The sequence below is a fragment of the Pseudophryne corroboree genome (assembly GCF_028390025.1).
Source record: "Pseudophryne corroboree isolate aPseCor3 chromosome 3 unlocalized genomic scaffold, aPseCor3.hap2 SUPER_3_unloc_16, whole genome shotgun sequence".
NCBI classification, from domain to species: domain Eukaryota; kingdom Metazoa; phylum Chordata; class Amphibia; order Anura; family Myobatrachidae; genus Pseudophryne; species Pseudophryne corroboree.
The window spans coordinates 1937230-1957031 of record NW_026967504.1 but is presented as its reverse complement, the minus strand read 5'-3'; the positions used below and the strand labels follow the sequence as shown (position 1 = coordinate 1957031).

The 19802-nt window shown below is 45.5% G+C and overlaps 1 protein-coding gene and 1 long non-coding RNA gene across 3 annotated transcripts in view; one reads left to right on the top strand and one right to left on the bottom strand.

The window, feature by feature from the left end:
- Positions 1–5714, top strand: part of LOC134983487 (zinc finger protein ZFP2-like) — a 38700-nt gene extending 32986 nt beyond the window's left edge. Inside the window, exons 6-7 of one of the 2 annotated variants that reach the window (XM_063949157.1) lie at positions 263–1480; positions 4181–5714. In XM_063949157.1, coding sequence (XP_063805227.1) covers positions 263–1480; positions 4181–4449 — 1487 coding nt within the window. In that variant the 3' untranslated portion in view covers positions 4450–5714. Of the gene's footprint in view, positions 1–262 lie in introns of both variants that reach the window. The other variant, XM_063949156.1, reaches the window with a different exon arrangement.
- A 5937-nt stretch (positions 5715–11651) lies between these two features.
- On the bottom strand, positions 11652–18513 carry LOC134983497 (uncharacterized). Its single transcript, XR_010191653.1, has 3 exons — positions 18428–18513; positions 18208–18309; positions 11652–12044 (listed from the first exon to the last, which is right to left on the bottom strand). It is a non-coding gene; the product is annotated as an uncharacterized LOC134983497 (long non-coding RNA).
- Between the last annotated feature and the right edge of the window lie 1289 nt (positions 18514–19802).

The following is a 19802-nucleotide window of genomic DNA, read 5'->3' as shown; positions in this document are numbered from 1 at the left end:
CGTCACCTCTTGTAATCCCACGTGAGCGTCCACGTCACCTCTTGTAATCCCACATGAGCGTCCACGTCACCTCTAGTAATCTCACATGAGCGTTCAGTGTTGATCAAGGTCCAGTCTAAGCATCCTAGCTTTTTTTTGTTTTTTAATAAACATAAAAGCAATGATTACAGGTAAAAATGTCTGTTATAGAATTATATATTGTATCCTGTAACACCCTGGGTCTTGTCTACTCATTATATATATTAATGTATTTTATTTCCAGCAGATGGACACACAAGCAGGAATATCACAGAAGGACATCTAATGTTATCCCTGGATTCTGAAATAACCAATTATGACAGTAGACAGTATTCTCCAGGAGCTAACCCCATTACCCCAATTATACATCCAGCTCTATCAGCTGATCCCTCTGATCCTGGGAAATGTTCTCCTGATCACTCTGATATTGGTGCATCTGTTACAGCTCTGAGAGTAGATACAGTGTTTCCCTGGTCTATAGATGCCAAATGTTTTACACAGAACACAAACCTTATTACTCATCAGCCAGCTAAGGCAGGTGAGAGGCCATTTCCATGTTCTGAGTGTGGGAAATGTTTTACATATAAATCATATCTTGTTAGACATGAGAGAAGTCACACAGGTGACATGCCATATTCCTGTTCTGAGTGTGGGAAATGTTTTGCACAGAAATTACATTTTGTTACACATCAGAGAAGTCACACAGGTGAGAAGCCGTATTCCTGTTCTGAGTGTGGGAAATGTTTTTCATCGAAATACCATCTTGTTAGTCATCAGATAAGTCACACAGGTGAGAAGCCATATTCCTGTTCTGAGTGTAGGAAATGTTTTGCACGGAAATCACATCTTGTTATACATCAGAGAAGTCACACAGGTGAGAAGCCATATTCCTGTTCTGAGTGTGGGAAATGTTTTTCATCGAAATCAGATCTTGTTATACATCAGAGAAGTCACACAGGTGAGAAGCCGTATTCCTGTTCTGAGTGTGGGAAATGTTTTGCACACAAATCACATTTTGTTATACATCAGAGAAGTCACACAGGTGAGAAGCCGTATTCCTGTTCTGAGTGTGGGAAATGTTTTTCATCGAAATACCAACTTGTTAGTCATCAGAGAAGTCACACAGGTGAGAAGCCGTATTCCTGTTCTGAGTGTGGGAAATGTTTTTCATCGAAATACCAACTTGTTAGTCATCAGAGAAGTCACACAGGTGAGAAGCCATATTCCTGTTCTGAGTGTAGGAAATGTTTTGCACGGAAATCAGATCTTGTTATACATCAGAGAAGTCACACAGGTGAGAAGCCGTATTCCTGTTCTGAGTGTGGGAAATGTTTTGCACACAAATCACAATTTGTTATTCATCAGCATGCGCACACAGGTGAGATGCCATTTTCCTGTTCTGAGTGTGGGAAATGTTTCGCACAGAAATCCGCTCTTGTTACACATCAGAGAATTCACACAGGTGAGAAGCCATATTCCCGTTCTCGGTGTGGGATATAAGCTCTTTTTTTTAAATTGTGTATTCTTTATTGTAAGTTTTTTAACCCCCCCCCCCCCCCAAAAAAAAATACAACAAACAATTATTAAAATACTTGTAACGAGCGCTAAAAATTATGAGAATTATAAGAAAGTGGCACCTGTAAGAAAAATTTGTTAATACAAAACGTGTTTACAGCTCCTTTTGGAGAATTTGAGCTCAGTCCGTCACGATTTCACAAAATGTGGAAGTTCTAACTTTCCCTAACTACTAACCGGTACCATGCAGGGCTCCAAGATGTAGTATGGTAAGTCCTCTTCTCCCGTGCCACTGCGTCCAGCCGTGGGAGATCGCGGTTAGTTGTTAAGTCGCGGCTCGATGACGTCACACTGCGGCTCGGCGTCAGGGAATTCGGGACGGTCAAATGGTAAACTAGCTCTGTGCCTCCAACGCGTTTTGTGCGTCACAATCATGGCAGATACAGTAGAGCATGCAATATGCCGACAGGAGTACTGTCAGACAATGTATACCAAATAAAATTACAATACATACCCAACAAAAACAGGATATATAAAGCACTCATCAGTATAACATTAAGCAATAGGAGCACACAGGCGCCATGTGAGCTCACATATCTAGGATAAAGTGAGAGTAACCTATAGCTGAGGAATATAGAGATACAGAGATAACTATATTGCAGGCCATGAATAGAATAGGCATAGAGTGAAGGAATATTGAAAAAAATATATATAATTCCGGAGACATCTGCCATAAATCTAAACAGAATAAAACAAAACCCTACAGTCTCTAACTAAATCAAAACAAACCCCGCACCCTGTATAACCTAACCCCAACCTAGGTATACCTGGATCCCCATAACCCGCCCACCTAAGCTACTTAACTTGTCTAAGCCCTAAACCCCACCCCATACCCAAAATGAGGATAAATAAAATAGATATATGACTGGGGCAACTGAAAAGATAATATCAAAGGATCTAACTCTAGTAGAACTTCCACGTATAAACTTACATATGTGAACATAAAATATGAAGGATAGTGTTTGCTATACCCAATAGATATTCCAATGCGTATCTAGATACATAAGCTCTTAAATGAACATTTTTCAAATTAAACATAGTGTGTAACTATGTAATAAAGTTAGGCCGATAATAAGACATACAAAAAACATGAGAATGGACAATATTTTACAGAGAATCAGTGAGAATAAAACATAGCGAGGGTCCTGGCAACAGTGAATCAGTACACAGACTTGGAAAGAAACAAATTCAGTCTGGGGGACGGGCCCATTCCGGAACCATATAGCCCAACAATTCACAAACAGTAACCAGCAAACAAATGGAGTCATCAGCCATCTTGTACAGCATTATCCAAGTAGAGAAGAGTAAAGGCCTCAGGTCCACATAAATTACAGAATGGAAATCCATCCCCCTCCCTAGCACCTCAACGGACTGCAATGTGATACAGTACAGTTCTCCAGTGTTCAAAAAGTCACATTTTGAGGCCCTGAATGAGATGGTGTGGGTCCACACAGTCCTAATGACGAGATGGAGACTGCCGCTGACATCCCATGCACCATCGCCAACCAGGAATAACGGCGAATACGCATGGGATTAATCCGCAACTCCCCCAATTTATAACTTGTTGTGTAGCGGAACCCACAGGCTCACCCAAGGGCTCCGAGGGCATCAACACAGGTAGGCAGGCAGACTGTTCAGGAGAAACGGGCACCGCAACAGTCTCTTCTCCAAACATAGCAAGAATCCTTTTCTCAGATTCCATAGCAGCCTTCAGGATAGAGGAGGTTAGATGTTCAGAGGTACTAGCAGGGTTAAACATGGCTGCAGGGGGTGCCTCACCGAAGCCAGTAATATGTAAAGAAGCACTGAATAGCAGATAGAAATATTAGAAAGGTCCAGTCTCAAACAGTCAATATCAGAGGTATGAAACGCAGAAGAAATGGCAGTTCTGTGTGTTCATGATGAAGGAGACCTCAGTGTTCAGCAGAGAGCTATAGTGAAAAAAAGGTGTGCACTCACTAGGGAAGCATAGGAGAGAAGTAATGAAGTTCCTAGGGGCCCGGTCAAAAGATGGCATCTCCGTGGCGGGAAAGCACTCTTAATAAGCTGCTCACAGGGTCGGCCAAAATGCAAGGATTCCGCTCGCAATATAAGGCGACAGCAGCGGCACAGACACGGAGTTAAAAGCACCACTCAGAAGAAGCCGCCCCGCATTCAGCTTGGGTAAATAGTCGGGTAGTAGAAGTGGCGGATCCGCAGCAGGTAAGTTTGGCCACAGTAAACATGCGGTCAATCCCGGTGATGTAGTAGTCTCCCACCACAGCCAGTCAGTGCCAGCAGTCCCCGAATCAGCAGCCCACCAGCCGGAGTGGTCAGGAGAGGAGAGCCGTAGCTGGAAGTGAACTTGCGCACAGCACAATGTCAGGCAGTGAGGCCGGTCGCGACACCCAGGATGTAGGCCGCACTACGCAGCTCCGCAATGCCAAGGTTTTTCTGCAGCTAGAGACAGCACAGACACCAAAAGATGCAGCACACTGGAACACCCCTGTGGAGCAATTTCCAACGAGAACGTAGTAGGGAGCAGGATATATCAGCAGGATGTTGGTCGGGAAATAAGCTCTTGATCGGCATGAGAGAAGTCACACAGGTGAGAAGCCGTATTCCTGTTCTGAGTGTGGGAAATGTTTTGCACAGAAATCACATCTTGTTACACATCAGAGAAGTTACACAGGTGAGAAGCCATTTTCCAGTTCTGAGTGTGGGAAATGTTTTGCATATAAATCACATCTTGTTACACATCAGAGGAGTCACACAGATGAGAAGCCATTTTCATGCTGTGAGAGAAATAAATCCGCTCTTGTTGAACACATTAGACATTACCCAAGTACGGAACCATTTACATCTTCTGGAGTATAATTATCACTGTCGTCCAATGTTCCTCGGGTGAATCCTATCTCCTATGCTTTATAAAATATACATGCTACCACTGGGTGATATAATCAGACGTCATGGCCTGGTCTACCACTGCTATGCAGATGACCTGCTTTTTGCTCCATGTACTGAGAACCGAATACCAATAAATGGTTGTCTAGCTGAGCGCCAGGGGTGGATGATGCCAGTTGGCTGTGACTCAGTCTTTGTGAAACATAATAGAAGCTCCCCAACAAAGGACAAGACTACAGCTTTACCAACCATCTGGATTTATGCTTTGGTGTTCAGAATTGCAAAATACTGAACATGTGCTGAATCTTTGTGTTGTCCTGGTATGTGGCTGACACAGACATCAGGTATCTGCCACATACAAATCCTCATTCTTCCATCTGTGAACCATAGCCAGAATCAAGCACTTGATTCCCTCAGAAGTTCATAGACTACTGCAATGCCATCTACCTGGGTCACCCAGCAAAAGAATTACAAAGCTTGCAGCTAGTACAGAATGCAGCAGCCAAGCTGTTACCTAACCTGCCCGTTCCTGCCTCCTAACACCCATTCTCTACTCCCTTCACCGGCTGCCTGTAAGATGGAAAATCTATTTCATTATTGGCTAACTGACCTTCCCAGCCCAACATTACATGGTCCAAGGTACTAGAAGCAGCTTCTGCCTCCTTACTGCCCTGCTTGCTTGCTCCTACAGATGAAGGACTGTTACCAGCAGTACCAAGAATCTCCTGTCATTCATTTATGGGTTGAACGTTTAGTTTTGCTGCCCTGACCATGGAACTCGCTGCCTTGCACAGTCCAAGAGGCCTCCACTCTAGAGACCTTCACAAACAGACTAATGACTGTTACTCACGCTTTTCATTAATGTACCTCTATTTACTTCCTAAATAATACATCCCAAATGCTTAGGTCTTTTTTCTGCTGTTTATTTTGTATCTTGTGCTTTGTGTAAATGTGAATGTCTAATACCAGTTTCCACAATCTGTATTGTTGCACGACAATATGGCGGCCATTGGAACGTGTTTTCACTTCTAGTTTGCCTAACTTGTTGCAGACACTCATCTTGATAAGGAGTGCTGAGTGTTTTCTGATACAAGATCCTATCCATATATACCCTGTACATTACCATGTGCATTAGAGTCACCCGGGTTCCATCTGCGGTGGTTTGTTGTATGTTACATCTATATGGTGCGGATACTCCCCTGTATGATTTCATAATAAAAGCTTTTGTTTGCATCTAATTATTACATTATAGCTTCTTTTTATTCTATTTTATATTCCCGTCTGAGTAATTACGCCATAATGTTTAATCTCGGAGTGGACCCCAGAAGATGTAAAGAAACCGTGTAAGTGTTCCATCATTCTGTTTCGTGTAAGCATACAGGTAAGTGATGGCACGGTGGTCACTGACCGTCACATTCAGGTGGTATAATGGAAGTGGGACTGTCTCGGCTTATTCTAGTCTACTGCAGAAATAAAAAACTCAGCCTTTATCCTGCTTATAAAAATGACAAAGCCCATAAATCAAGCTTGGTCAGACAAGACAGAGGCCACATTAATGGTGGCACATCATATAGGCTGAGGACCCATACTTCTGGGATATATGGCATAACTCCCTCTTCACCCACAAAACCTTCCCTTCACCATTCACAATGTCCACCATTGCCCCTTCAGAAGGGACACAACTTTCCTTTGCTATTCCACCTCCTCCTCTACAGAGCCCAGGACCATCTCCATGACCATTTCATGTTTATCTGGAGGCCTTGTATCTGGGAGGTTCATGGCCTGAGATGACCACAGAACCACCAGGTAGTGGGCAAGAAGAATCCACAGCCTCCTGAGGAACTGGAGAGTCCAAGGATCCACCCCACATGAGGCAGGGAAGGGTCAAACACAGGGTCTGGCTCACCAATTTCCTTCCTAAAAGCTGCTCTTTACCCAGTTTGGTACCTCTGGGATCCCACTCCAATTTCCCTTGAGAGTCCTTACTAATCCCTTCTGAACCTACCAGTTCCTTCCCCTTCCAACCACTCCTCCTTTTTAAGCTTTTCACCACCTGCTGTGTGAGTCCCATCCAACCACTCCTCCATTCCTTGACTCATTGGTGTAGCAACCCCCTTCTCCCCACCCCACCACACTGCTACACTGCAGTTAAGCTGTGAGACTTGCTGCTAGCAGTACTCACTACTCAGCACACACACACACTCACATCATGATTACACAGCTGTGCCAGAGACACTGTCTCACTGACAAATAAATAATAAATAAATAAAATAAAGGAATAAGGGACAATAAACAAATAAAAACAAATATATATAAATAAATGGATAGGATAAGGATAAATTTAGTACAAATACAGGGACTCAACAATAAAATGCAGTAATGGACAAAGGAAGACAATCAGTTATACAACACAGTGGGAAAAGCTAATAGGGAAAGTTAATACTTATCTGCTCCACTGATCTGCACAGAAGTTGTTCTCCCCGGCTGCAGGCTCCCTTCCCCACCAGCTGCTGGCTCCCTCCGGCCACTGCTTCCTCCTGACTATTGTCTCTCCCCGGCCGCTGGCTTCCCCCTTGCTGCCGGCTTCTGGCTCCCCCGGCTCACGGCTCTAGCACCTTGTCGCTCCATCCTCGTGTGCGTCCTTGTGTGTGCGTGCCCAATGTCACTTCCGGTTCCAGTCGCTTGATGCTCAATCAGTAATAGGTTTCTCCAACATACTTGAAATGTATTTGTAGTTGACTATGTGCTCCTATTGCTGATTATACTAATGTATAACCTGTGACTGCTGCATTTACTATAATTCTGTCAGTTTTTTTCTGACTATTCCGATCTTCAATGCTTGTGCAAAGCAAGGTAGGGTCGGATTTTATGTCACTTTAACAAAATTTTAAGTGATTACAGTCACAAATTGTGTAGTACACTGTGCAAGTGTCTGATTATTTATCATGTCTAAGAGCGGCAAGGGTGAGGAAAATACACTCACAGCAACACCAATACTCATCATGTTTGTCAAAGCTGGGTTAACCTATCAGGATCTGGTTCAGAAACATAGTTTTAGCTTTCATCAAAGTCTTGACAAATCCAAGGAGGACACAGGTGCAAGTTGAACCCCCATGGGCTACCTTTTTATAGACAATATCCAGTGTAGCTGAGCGGATAATTCCAACTTCTGTACCAGGGTTAGGTTACACTATTAACCCTTACATGCAGCATTCCACCTGGGGTTTATCACATCCAGCAGGGGAAGCAGCAGCCTCACAACAAAAACAGGCTGAAAGGACAGTGGTAAGTAAATCACATAGACATGAAACAATATCTTTACAGTCTACACATGCTTCAGATGAGGATTCGTTGGAGAATGAAGACTCATTACACTCTGGTTCTGCATACGAAGCTGAGGCGGAAGGTCTCAGCTCAGTGGACGTATCTGAGTTAATTAATGCGATGAAAGCCATTCTATCCTTAGAATAATCAGCAGAGCCTGTGTTAAAATCCAAGTCACCTGTGTTTAAATGTCCCAAAACAGTCAGGACTGAGTTTCCTGGGTCAGGACAGCTGAAGGAAATTTATAGAAGAGGCTTTGGTTACACCCAGTAAGAAATTTAGAATTCCAAGGAAATGGAATTCCAGTTATCCTCTTCTGGCTGAGGACTGTTTAAACAGGGAGGTGGCCCCCAAAGTAGATACGCATGTAATTCTATTAGTGGGAATATCCACATTACCTCTGCCTTCAACATCATTAAATGGTGTCATGGATAGGAGAGTTGATGGTTTTTGGTAAAAAAAAATATTTTGCCCCGTCTGGGGCAATCATAAGATCAATCAAAGCTTCAGCCTGGCTGGCAAAAGCAGTGGCTGCCTGGGCTGATGCATTGGAAATGGTTCTTTCAATTGCATATAGGCCCTCATTCCGAGTTGTTCGCTCGCAAGGCGATTATAGCAGAGTTACACACGCTAAGCCGCCGCCTACTGGGAGTGAATCTAAACTTCTTAAATGTGCGACCGATGTATGCGCAAAATTGCGATCACAAACGAGTTAGCAGTTTTTGAGTAACTCCAGACTTACTCTGCCTGTGCGATCAGTTCAGTGCTTTTCGGTCCCGGCTGACGTCATAAACACACCCAGCGTTCGGACAAGCACTCCCACCGTTTCTCCAGACACGCCTGTGTTTTTTCCGGAAACGGTAGCGTTTTGAGTCACACGCCCTTAAAACGCTGTGTTTCCGCCCAGTAACACCCATTTCCTGTCAATCACATTACGATCGCCGGAGCGATGAAAACACAGTGAGTAAAAGTACTAACTTCATAGTAAAGTTACTTGGCGCAGTCGCAGTGCGAACTTTGCGCATGCGCTCTAAGCGGAATTTCACTGCGATGCGATGAAAAACTCCGAGCGAACAACTCGGAATGAGGGCCATAGAGAGCAAAAATTTCATGTAGCACATATCAAACAGGTTGCAATGAATATGGGTACTATTGCCTCTCAGGCATCAGCTTCAGCAGTAGCCGCTCGCAGAGTGGTTTGGCTACGTACATGGAAAGCTGATTCAGAATCCAAAAAGGTTTTGGAGTGTTTACCTTTTACTGGAGATATTCTTTTTGGTAAAGAATTAACCAGTATCTTGGAGTCAGAAGCAGACTCCAAAAAAGTGAAGTTTCCTTCCACATGTAAATTCAAGCCTAAAATTCCGGCTTTTCAGCCCTTTCTGTCTCAAGGGAAAACAAAAAGAAAAGGAGATGGTAAACAGTCCCAATACAACAAGTCTGGTGTTAAAGCCGAATTATAATAATAATAGAGAGTTCTCCGTTGTGATGATATTCAGCATATAGAATTTATTATCAAAGAGGGAACCACACCCAATATTCTGCGCAGAAGAGCGTGGACCAAGACAGAATTCATCAATGAGCCTGTGTCTTTAGAACACTGACTTTACATTATTTATACCATAACATTATACAATTATTCAGAGCTTATTTACACACAAGGCGTACATATAGATTAAATCATGGAGATACATTGGTTGATGAACAATTAGGGGAAATGCCAAATATGGTCAGATTAGCTAATTAAAGAGAGTGGTTTTATCCATAAGATGGCAGACTTGTCCATGAATCTTGAATCTCCTATACATAACAATTAGGTTCTCTAATAGGCTTCGTTGTCATAAAGGTCATTCTTGTTCATAATGACGTGTTGTCTAAAGTGAAGGTCCATCAGATATTCCATGATATGTCCTTGTTCTGACACAAAGTCTCATACAATATCATTGAGCTCTCGTTATCTACACACAGGCCTTGCTACTAGCCACGTAAACACCTAATCAAATGATGCTCAAGGGTTGAGGGAGAATATTACTCTGTGCATAGTAACTCTATACTAAAAGAAAACACTGTTTAAGGGAACATTATAATATCAAGAATGATAGCACAATTAATGAGACAATACAGGATATTTGATATAACTTCAACATTCCACCGTTTTGTTTAATCTCTAAACAACTATCATATAATAAATCAAATACTCACCATGTGTAAATGATTTGTCTGGTGATGAGTGGAGTAGTGTGAGATAGAATAAGGAAAACCCGTTCTCTGGATACAATCGCTGGCACTAGTCCGCTGAGTATCGATGCGAAAAGCCTCAACCCTCCCGAAAACTTGTATAGATAAGAGAAATGGAAGAGATAGCGACAGAACATGTTGTTTCTTTACCCTGGCTATAGGTTGAGATTCTTCTTGCTGTGTGTGTGTATGAAGCAAAAGCATGTAAGCACCTATTAAGTGTATATTTCTGTTAGTGTGATCATGTGTGGGCTACCGCAGTGTAGGTAACCGGGGTCATCACCATAAGATTAGTTTTTGGCTTTCTTTGGGGTGTTAGTATTTTGCCACACTGTCGACCAAGGGCCGGCAGACATTTGATGCTTACATAGAGTATGAAAATTATAAGAGTTATCATCATGACATAATGTAACACTTGATATAGCCACTTAGAAATACTAGCTCCCATCCATCCAAAAAGATCCCAATCAGCCGATTGGTTCATGTGTTCCTGTAAATCTTGTAGTAATTTAACCTTCTGTTCAATGGGATTGTAATTATCTGAGATATTAAAACACATTCCTTTAAATTGTTCCCATCCGCTACCTTCTCTGAGCAGTAACTAATGGATGGCTACTGGATATTGAATCATACATTCTCTAATGTCTCTCAGTTCTTCATTAATGAGTCCTATAGAGGTGCTTGTAGCCTTTATATTTTTAGCTAGTCCATAAAAGTAAAACTTCCTAGGTCTATCACAAGTCTATATAGTAAGCCAAAAGGCATATCAGTAAGGGTATTTTTTATAGTAAATTAATTGTAAATCATAGTATTTTAGCTCTATAACCACGAGATATAAATAAATACTTTTGGTAAGCATGTCTCAATTGATAAGTGATATATTTCTTCTTCTGCTCAAGTACATATTCATCAGTATCTTATCAAAACATAATTTTGTACATATTCCTAGTGTCATTATATCTTCATATGCCATGGCCAGTGTGGGGAACATACTATATGTTTATGTTATTTTCCTTAAGCCATTATGGCTCATGGTGTAGGGAGAAATGTCATCAGTCACATAGAACCCACAGGTGAATTGTTACCTTACTTGCCACAGTAACAAGTGTCACGATCCGGGTTATTACCCCCATTATTTACCTGCTAAGTGCCTTCTGAGACTGGCCCGGCGTTCCAGGCCAGGGTTCCACCTGCGCTGTCTGCGGGCAGCGCGCTGCATATCTGTGTCCCAAGGTGCTTCTCTGTGATCGCAGCAGCTCTGACATGGCAACATCATAATAAGCATTCATCTGTTCAAAGTATGGCGTCTCCTGCCTCTGTGGCCTAGACCGCCATTACTGACGATTCTCACATGTGGAATACAAACAGACTTTCCCTCCAGTTTCAGACATTGGACGGCTTTTTGCAGGACAGTCCTGTCCGCCAGTAGAGCTGGAAAGCGAGGAGGGAGATTTTGAAATTCCAGTCTGTACCCCTTGGACACAATATCTCGCACCCAAGGGCCCAGGCTGGACGACACCCAGACATGACTGAAATGCCTGAGTTTCGCTCCCACTGGCCACACCTCTGGGGCATGCAGTCCACCGTCATGCAGAGGACTTTGGTGTACCTGAAGCCGGTTTCTGTTCCTGGGAGCCTACAGCAGCAGGTATCTTGGACTTGGGCCGACCTCCCCAAAAGAAGGTGTTGTACAGCCTGGCCTTTCTGAGCTTGGCAGCCCGAAAGGGCTGTATTGCAGTTAAAGAAAAGGGTTTCTTCAGATCAGTTGAAGCTGAGGGAAGAAAAGGTGACTTACCCACTGTAGCTGTGGAGATCCATGTATCTACTGCTTCCCCAAAGAGAGCCTGACCTGTATAGGGTTGGGAATCCACACTTCTCCTGGATTCCACGTCAGCAGACCACTAACGCAGCCACAGTCCTCAACGAGCGGAGACAGACATGGAAGAAATTCCTGCAGCCATGCAACCCAGGTCTTTCATGGATTCCACCAGAAATCCTTCCGAATCCTGAATGTGAAGCAAAAACAATTCAACATCACATTTCTCCATAGTATCCAAATCTTCAAGTAACGTGCCTGACCACTTTACTATAGCTTTGGCAATCCAATCACTGGCAATAGTAGGACGTAGTATTGCCCCTGAAGCTGTGTACATGGATTTGAGCGTATTATCAATTTTACGATCTACCGGCTCTTTCAAGGCAGTAGATCCTGGAACAGGTAAAACCCACCTTTTTTGTGAGTCTGGATACTGATGTGTCAACAATGGGTGGGTTTTCCCATTTTTTTCTATCCACATCAGGGAAACAAAACGCCATATTTTAGGGATCTGGAATTTTTTATCCGGGTTTTCCCAAGCACTTTCAAAAAATAAGAATTTACTTACCGATAATTCTATTTCTCGGAGTCCGTAGTGGATGCTGGGGTTCCTGAAAGGACCATGGGGAATAGCGGCTCCGCAGGAGACAGGGCACAAAAAGTAAAGCTTTTACAGGTCAGGTGGTGTGTACTGGCTCCTCCCCCTATGACCCTCCTCCAGACTCCAGTTAGGTACTGTGCCCGGACGAGCGTACACAATAAGGGAGGATTTTGAATCCCGGGTAAGACTCATACCAGCCACACCAATCACACCGTACAACTTGTGATCTAAACCCAGTTAACAGTATGATAACAGAGGAGCCTCTGAAAGATGGCTCCCTAAACAAATAACCCGAAATAGTTAACAATAACTATGTACAAGTCTTGCAGATAATCCGCACTTGGGATGGGCGCCCAGCATCCACTACGGACTCCGAGAAATAGAATTATCGGTAAGTAAATTCTTATTTTCTCTATCGTCCTAAGTGGATGCTGGGGTTCCTGAAAGGACCATGGGGATTATACCAAAGCTCCCAAACGGGCGGGAGAGTGCGGATGACTCTGCAGCACCGAATGAGAGAACTCCAGGTCCTCTTTTGCCAGGGTATCAAATTTGTAAAATTTTACAAACGTGTTCTCCCCTGACCACGTAGCTGCTCGGCAGAGTTGTAATGCCGAGACCCCTCGGGCAGCCGCCCAAGATGAGCCCACCTTCCTTGTGGAATGGGCCTTAACAGATTTAGGCTGTGGCAGGCCTGCCACAGAATGTGCAAGTTGAATCGTGTTACAAATCCAACGAGCAATCGACTGCTTAGAAGCAGGTGCACCCAACTTGTTGGGTGCATACAGTATAAACAGCGAGTCAGATTTTCTGACTCCAGCCGTCCTTGATATGTATATCTTTAAAGCTCTGACAACGTCCAACAACTTGGAGTCCTCCAAGTCGTTTGTAGCCGCAGGCACTACAATCGGCTGGTTCAGGTGAAACGCTGATACCACCTTCGGGAGAAAATGCGGACGCGTCCGCAGCTCTGCCCTATCCGAATGGAAAATTAAATAAGGACTTTTATAAGATAAAGCCGCCAGTTCTGATACTCTCCTGGCCGAAGCCAGGGCCAGTAACATAGTCACTTTCCATGTGAGATATTTCAAATCCACCTTCTTAAGTGGTTCAAACCAATGGGATTTGAGGAAATCTAAAACTACATTTAGATCCCACGGTGCCACCGGAGGCACCACAGGAGGCTGTATATGCAGTACTCCTTTGACAAAAGTCTGGACCTCAGGGACTGAGGCCAATTCTTTTTGGAAGAATATAGACAGGGCCGAAATTTGAACCTTAATAGATCCCAATTTGAGACCCATAGACAATCCTGATTGCAGGAAATGTAGGAAACGACCCAGTTGAAATTCCTCCGTCGGAGCATTCCGAACCTCGCACCATGCCACATATTTCCGCCAAATGCGGTGATAATGCTTTGCGGTGACTTCCTTCCTTGCCTTAATCAAGGTAGGAATGACTTCTTCAGGAATGCCTTTTCCTTTTAGAATCTGGCGTTCAACCGCCATGCCGTCAAACGCAGCCGCGGTAAGTCTTGAAAGAGACAAGGACCCTGCTGAAGCAGGTCCCTTCTCAGAGGTAGAGGCCACGGATCGTCCGTGACCATCTCTTGAAGTTCCGGGTACCAAGTCCTTCTTGGCCAATCCGGAGCCACTAGTATCGTTCTTACTCCTCTTTGCCGTATAATCCTCAATACCTTTGGTATGAGAGGCAGAGGAGGAAACACATATACCGACTGGTACACCCAAGGTGTTACCAGCGCGTCCACAGCTATTGCCTGCGGATCTCTTGACCTGGCGCAATACCTGTCCAGTTTTTTGTTGAGGCGAGACGCCATCATGTCCACCATTGGTTTTTTCCAACGGTTTATTAGCATGTGGAAAACTTCTGAATGAAGTCCCCACTCTCCCGGGTGAAGATCGTGTCTGCTGAGGAAGTCTGCTTCCCAGTTGTCCACGCCCGGGATGAATACTGCTGACAATGCTATCACGTGATTCTCCGCCCAGCGAAGGATCCTGGCAGCTTCTGCCATTGCACTCCTGCTTCTTGTGCCGCCCTGTCTGTTTACATGGGCGACTGCCGTGATGTTGTCCGACTGGATCAACACCGGTCTTCCTTGAAGCAGAGGTTCCGCCTGGCTTAGAGCATTGTAGATTGCTCTTAGTTCCAGAATGTTTATGTGAAGAGACTTTTCCAGGCTCGTCCACACTCCCTGGAAGTTTCTTCCCTGTGTGACTGCTCCCCAGCCTCTCAGGCTGGCGTCCGTGGTCACCAGGATCCAATCCTGTATGCCGAATCTGCGGCCCTCCAATAGATGAGCCTCCTGCAACCACCACAGAAGAGATACCCTTGTCCTTGGCGACAGGGTTATCCGCAGGTGCATCTGAAGATGCGACCCTGACCATTTGTCCAACAGATCCCTTTGGAAAATTCTTGCATGGAATCTGCCGAATGGAATTGCTTCGTAAGAAGCTACCATTTTTCCCAGGACTCTTGTGCATTGATGTACAGACACCTTTCCTGGTTTTAGGAGGTTCCTGACCAGGTCGGATAACTCCTTGGCTTTTTCCTCGGGAAGAAAAACCTTTTTCTGAACTGTGTCCAGAATCATCCCCAGGAACAGCAGACGAGTTGTCGGCATTAATTGGGATTTTGGAATATTCAGAATCCATCCGTGCTGCTTTAGCACCTCTTGAGATAGTGCTAATCCCATCTCTAGCTGTTCTCTGGACCTTGCCCTTATTAGGAGATCGTCCAAGTATGGGATAATTAATACGCCTTTTCTTCGAAGAAGAATCATCATCTCGGCCATTACCTTTGTAAAGACCCGAGGTGCCGTGGACAAACCAAACGGCAGCGTCTGAAACTGATAGTGACAGTTTTGTACAACGAACCTGAGGTACCCCTGGTGTGAGGGGTAAATTGGAACGTGGAGATACGCATCCTTGATGTCCAAGGATACCATAAAGTCCCCTTCTTCCAGGTTCGCTATCACTGCTCTGAGTGACTCCATCTTGAACTTGAACTTCTTTATGTACAGGTTCAAGGACTTCAGATTTAGAATAGGCCTTACCGAGCCATCCGGCTTCGGTACCACAAATAGAGTGGAATAATACCCCTTCCCTTGTTGTAGAAGAGGTACCTTGACTATCACCTGCTGAGAGTACAGCTTGTGAATGGCTTCCAAAATCGTCTCCCTTTCGGAAGGGGACATTGGTAAAGCAGACTTCAGGAAACGGCGAGGTGGCTCTGTCTCTAATTCCAACCTGTACCCCTGAGATATTATCTGCAGGATCCAGGGATCTACCTGCGAGTGAGCCCACTGCGCGCTGTAATTCTTGAGACGAGCGCCCACCGCCCCCGAGTCCGCTTGAGAAGCCCCAGCGTCATGCTGAGGCTTTTGTAGAAGCCGGGGAGGGCTTCTGTTCCTGGGAAGGAGCTGCCTGTTGCTGTCTCTTCCCTCGACCTCTGCCTCGTGGCAGATATGAATAGCCCTTTGCTCTCTTATTTTTAAAGGAACGAAAGGGCTGCGGTTGAAAAGTCGGTGCCTTTTTCTGTTGGGGAGTGACTTGAGGTAGAAAGGTGGATTTCCCGGCTGTAGCCGTGGCCACCAAATCCGATAGACCGACTCCAAATAACTCCTCCCCTTTATACGGCAAAACTTCCATATGCCGTTTTGAATCCGCATCGCCTGTCCACTGTCGTGTCCATAAAGCTCTTCTGGCCGAAATGGACATAGCACTTACCCGTGATGCCAGTGTGCAGATATCCCTCTGTGCATCACGCATATAAAGAAATGCATCCTTTATTTGTTCTAACGACAGTAAAATATTGTCCCTGTCCAGGGTATCAATATTTTCGATCAGGGATTCTGACCAAACTACCCCAGCACTGCACATCCAGGCAGTCGCAATAGCTGGTCGTAGTATAACACCTGCATGTGTGTATATACTTTTTTGGATATTTTCCATCCTCCTATCTGATGGATCTTTAAGTGCGGCCGTCTCAGGAGAGGGTAACGCCACTTGTTTTGATAAGCGTGTTAGCGCTTTGTCCACCCTAGGAGGTGTTTCCCAGCGCTCCCTAACCTCTGGCGGGAAAGGGTATAATGCCAATAATTTCTTTGAAATTATCAGCTTTTTATCAGGGGCAACCCACGCTTCATCACACACGTCATTTAATTCTTCTGATTCAGGAAAAACTATAGGTAGTTTTTTCACACCCCACATAATACCCTGTTTAGTGGTACCTGTAGTATCAGCTAAATGTAACGCCTCCTTCATTGCCAAAATCATATAACGTGTGGCCCTACTGGAAAATACGGTTGATTCGTCACCGTCCCCACTGGAATCAGTGCCTGTGTCTGGGTCTGTGTCGACCGACTGAGGCAAAGGGCGTTTTACAGCCCCTGACGGTGTTTGAGGCGCCTGGACAGGCACTAATTGATTGTCCGGCCGCCTCATGTCGTCAAACGACTGCTTAAGCGAGTTGACGCTATCCCGTAATTCCACAAATAAAGGCATCCATTCAGGTGTCGACCCCCTAGGAGGTGACATCCTCATATTTGGCAATTGCTCCGCCTCCACACCAATATCGTCCTCATACATGTCGACACACACGTACCGACACACAGCAGACACACAGGGAATGCTCTATACGAAGACAGGACCCAACTAGCCCTTTGGGGAGACAGAGGGAGAGTCTGCCAGCACACACCAAAAAAGCGCTATATATAACAGGGATAGCCTTATGATTAAGTGCTCCCTTATAGCTGCTTTTATATTAAAATATAGCCATTAATATGCCCCCCTCTCTGTTTTACCCTGTTTCTGTAGTGCAGTGCAGGGGAGAGACCTGGGAGCCGTCCTGACCAGCGGAGCTGTGAGAGGAAATGGCGCCGTGTGCTGAGGAGATAGGCCCCGCCCCTTTTTCGGCGGGCTCGTCTCCCGCTATTTATTGCATTTAGGCAGGGGTTAAATATCTCCATATAGCCTCTGGGGCTATATGTGAGGTATTTTTAGCCTTTTTTAAGGTTTTCATTTGCCTCCCAGGGCGCCCCCCCCCAGCGCCCTGCACCCTCAGTGACTGCGTGTGAAGTGTGCTGAGAGGAAAATGGCGCACAGCTGCAGTGCTGTGCGCTACCTTTAGAAGACTGTTGGAGTCTTCAGCCGCCGATTCTGGACCTCTTCTTACTTCAGCATCTGCGAGGGGGCCGGCGGCGTGGCTCCGGTGACCATCCAGGCTGTACCTGTGATCGTCCCTCTGGAGCTGATGTCCAGTAGCCAAGAAGCCAATCCATCCTGCACGCAGGTGAGTTCACTTCTTCTCCCCTCTGTCCCTCGTTGCAGTGATCCTGTTGCCAGCAGGAATCACTGTAAAATAAAAAACCTAAGCTAAACTCTCTAAGCAGCTCTTTAGGAGAGCCACCTAGATTGCACCCTTCTCGGCCGGGCACAAAAATCTAACTGGAGTCTGGAGGAGGGTCATAGGGGGAGGAGCCAGTACACACCACCTGACCTGTAAAAGCTTTACTTTTTGTGCCCTGTCTCCTGCGGAGCCGCTATTCCCCATGGTCCTTTCAGGAACCCCAGCATCCACTTAGGACGATAGAGAAATAATACAATGGCATTTGCATAGTGTTAGCTTAAACTAAGGGTGAAACAGTATAATATCAGTGTATAATACACACAGCTCCTCTACAGATCATATAGTGACAGTCACTTTGGTATATTGGTGAGACCCTAAATCCCACCTGCCTGATCCTCCTGTGGGGTCCTGTGATTCTCCTCTGTACAATCCTGGGAATACAGAGGACGGGGACATCTCTCTGGGGTATCTCTGTTACTGGGTCCATCTGTAGGAGACACACAGTGACTGAGTACAGTGTATATATGTGATTATCAGATGATGTGTGTATATAGGGGCCCCCATACCTGCTCTCCACTGTACATTACATGACAGTCTCCTCTTACCCAGTGATGTGAGGGGCCGGTGATTCTCCATCATCACGTCCTTGTACAGACCCCTGTGTTCCTCTACATACTCCCCCTCCTGCATGGAGACATAGACAGTGACATCCTGACACCTTATAGGAACCTGATACACACAGTGATACAGTCATCACCCAGACACATATCCTGGTGTTACTGTATAATATCCCATTCCCAGCAGTCACCTCTCCAGTCATCACCCAGACACGTCCCCTGGTGTTACTGTATAATGTCCCATTCCCAGCAGTCACCTCTCCAGTCATCACCCTGACACGTCCCCTGGTGTTACTGTATAATGTCCCATTCCCAGCAGTCACCTCTCCAGTCATCACCCAGACACGTCACCTGGTGTTACTGTATAATGTCCCATTCCCAGCAGTCACCTCTCCAGTCATCACCCAGACACATCCCCCGGTGTTACTGTATAATGTCCCATTCCCAGCAGTCACCTCTCCAGTCATCACCCAGACACATCCCCCGGTGTTACTGTATAATGCCCCATTCCCAGCAGTCACCTCTCCAGTCATCACCCAGACACATCCACTGGTGTTACTGTATAATACCCCATTCCCAGCAGTCACCTCTCCAGTCATCACCCAGACACATCCCCTGGTGTTACTGTATAATGCCCCATTCCCAGCAGTCACCTCTCCAGTCATCGCCCAGACACATCCCCCGGTGTTACTGTATAATGTCCCATTCCCAGCAGTCACCTCTCCAGTCATCACCCAGACACGTTCCCTGGTGTTACTGTATAATGTCCCATTCCCAGCAGTCACCTCTCCAGTCATCACCCAGACACGTCCCCTGGTGTTACTGTATAATGTACCATTCCCAGCAGTCACCTCTCCAGTCATCACCCAGACACGTCCCCTCGTGTTACTGTATAATGTCCCATTCCCAGCAGTCACCTCTCCAGTCATCACCCAGACACATCCCCTGGTGTTACTGTATAATGTCCCATTCCCAGCAGTCACCTCTCCAGTCATCACCCAGACACGTTCCCTAGTGTTACTGTATAATGTCCCATTCCCAGCAGTCACCTCTCCAGTCATCACCCAGACACATCCCCCGGTGTTACTGTATAATGTCCCATTCCCAGCAGTCACCTCTCCAGTCATCACCCAGACACATCCCCTGGTGTTACTGTATAATGCCCCATTCCCAGCAGTCACCTCTCCAGTCATCACCTAGACACATCCCCTGGTGTTACTGTATAATGTCCCATTCCCAGCAGTCACCTCTCCAGTCATCACCCGGACACGTCCCCTGGTGTTACTGTATAATGCCCCATTCCCAGAAGTCACCTCTCCAGTCATCACCCAGACATGTCCCCTGGTGTTACTGTATAATGTCC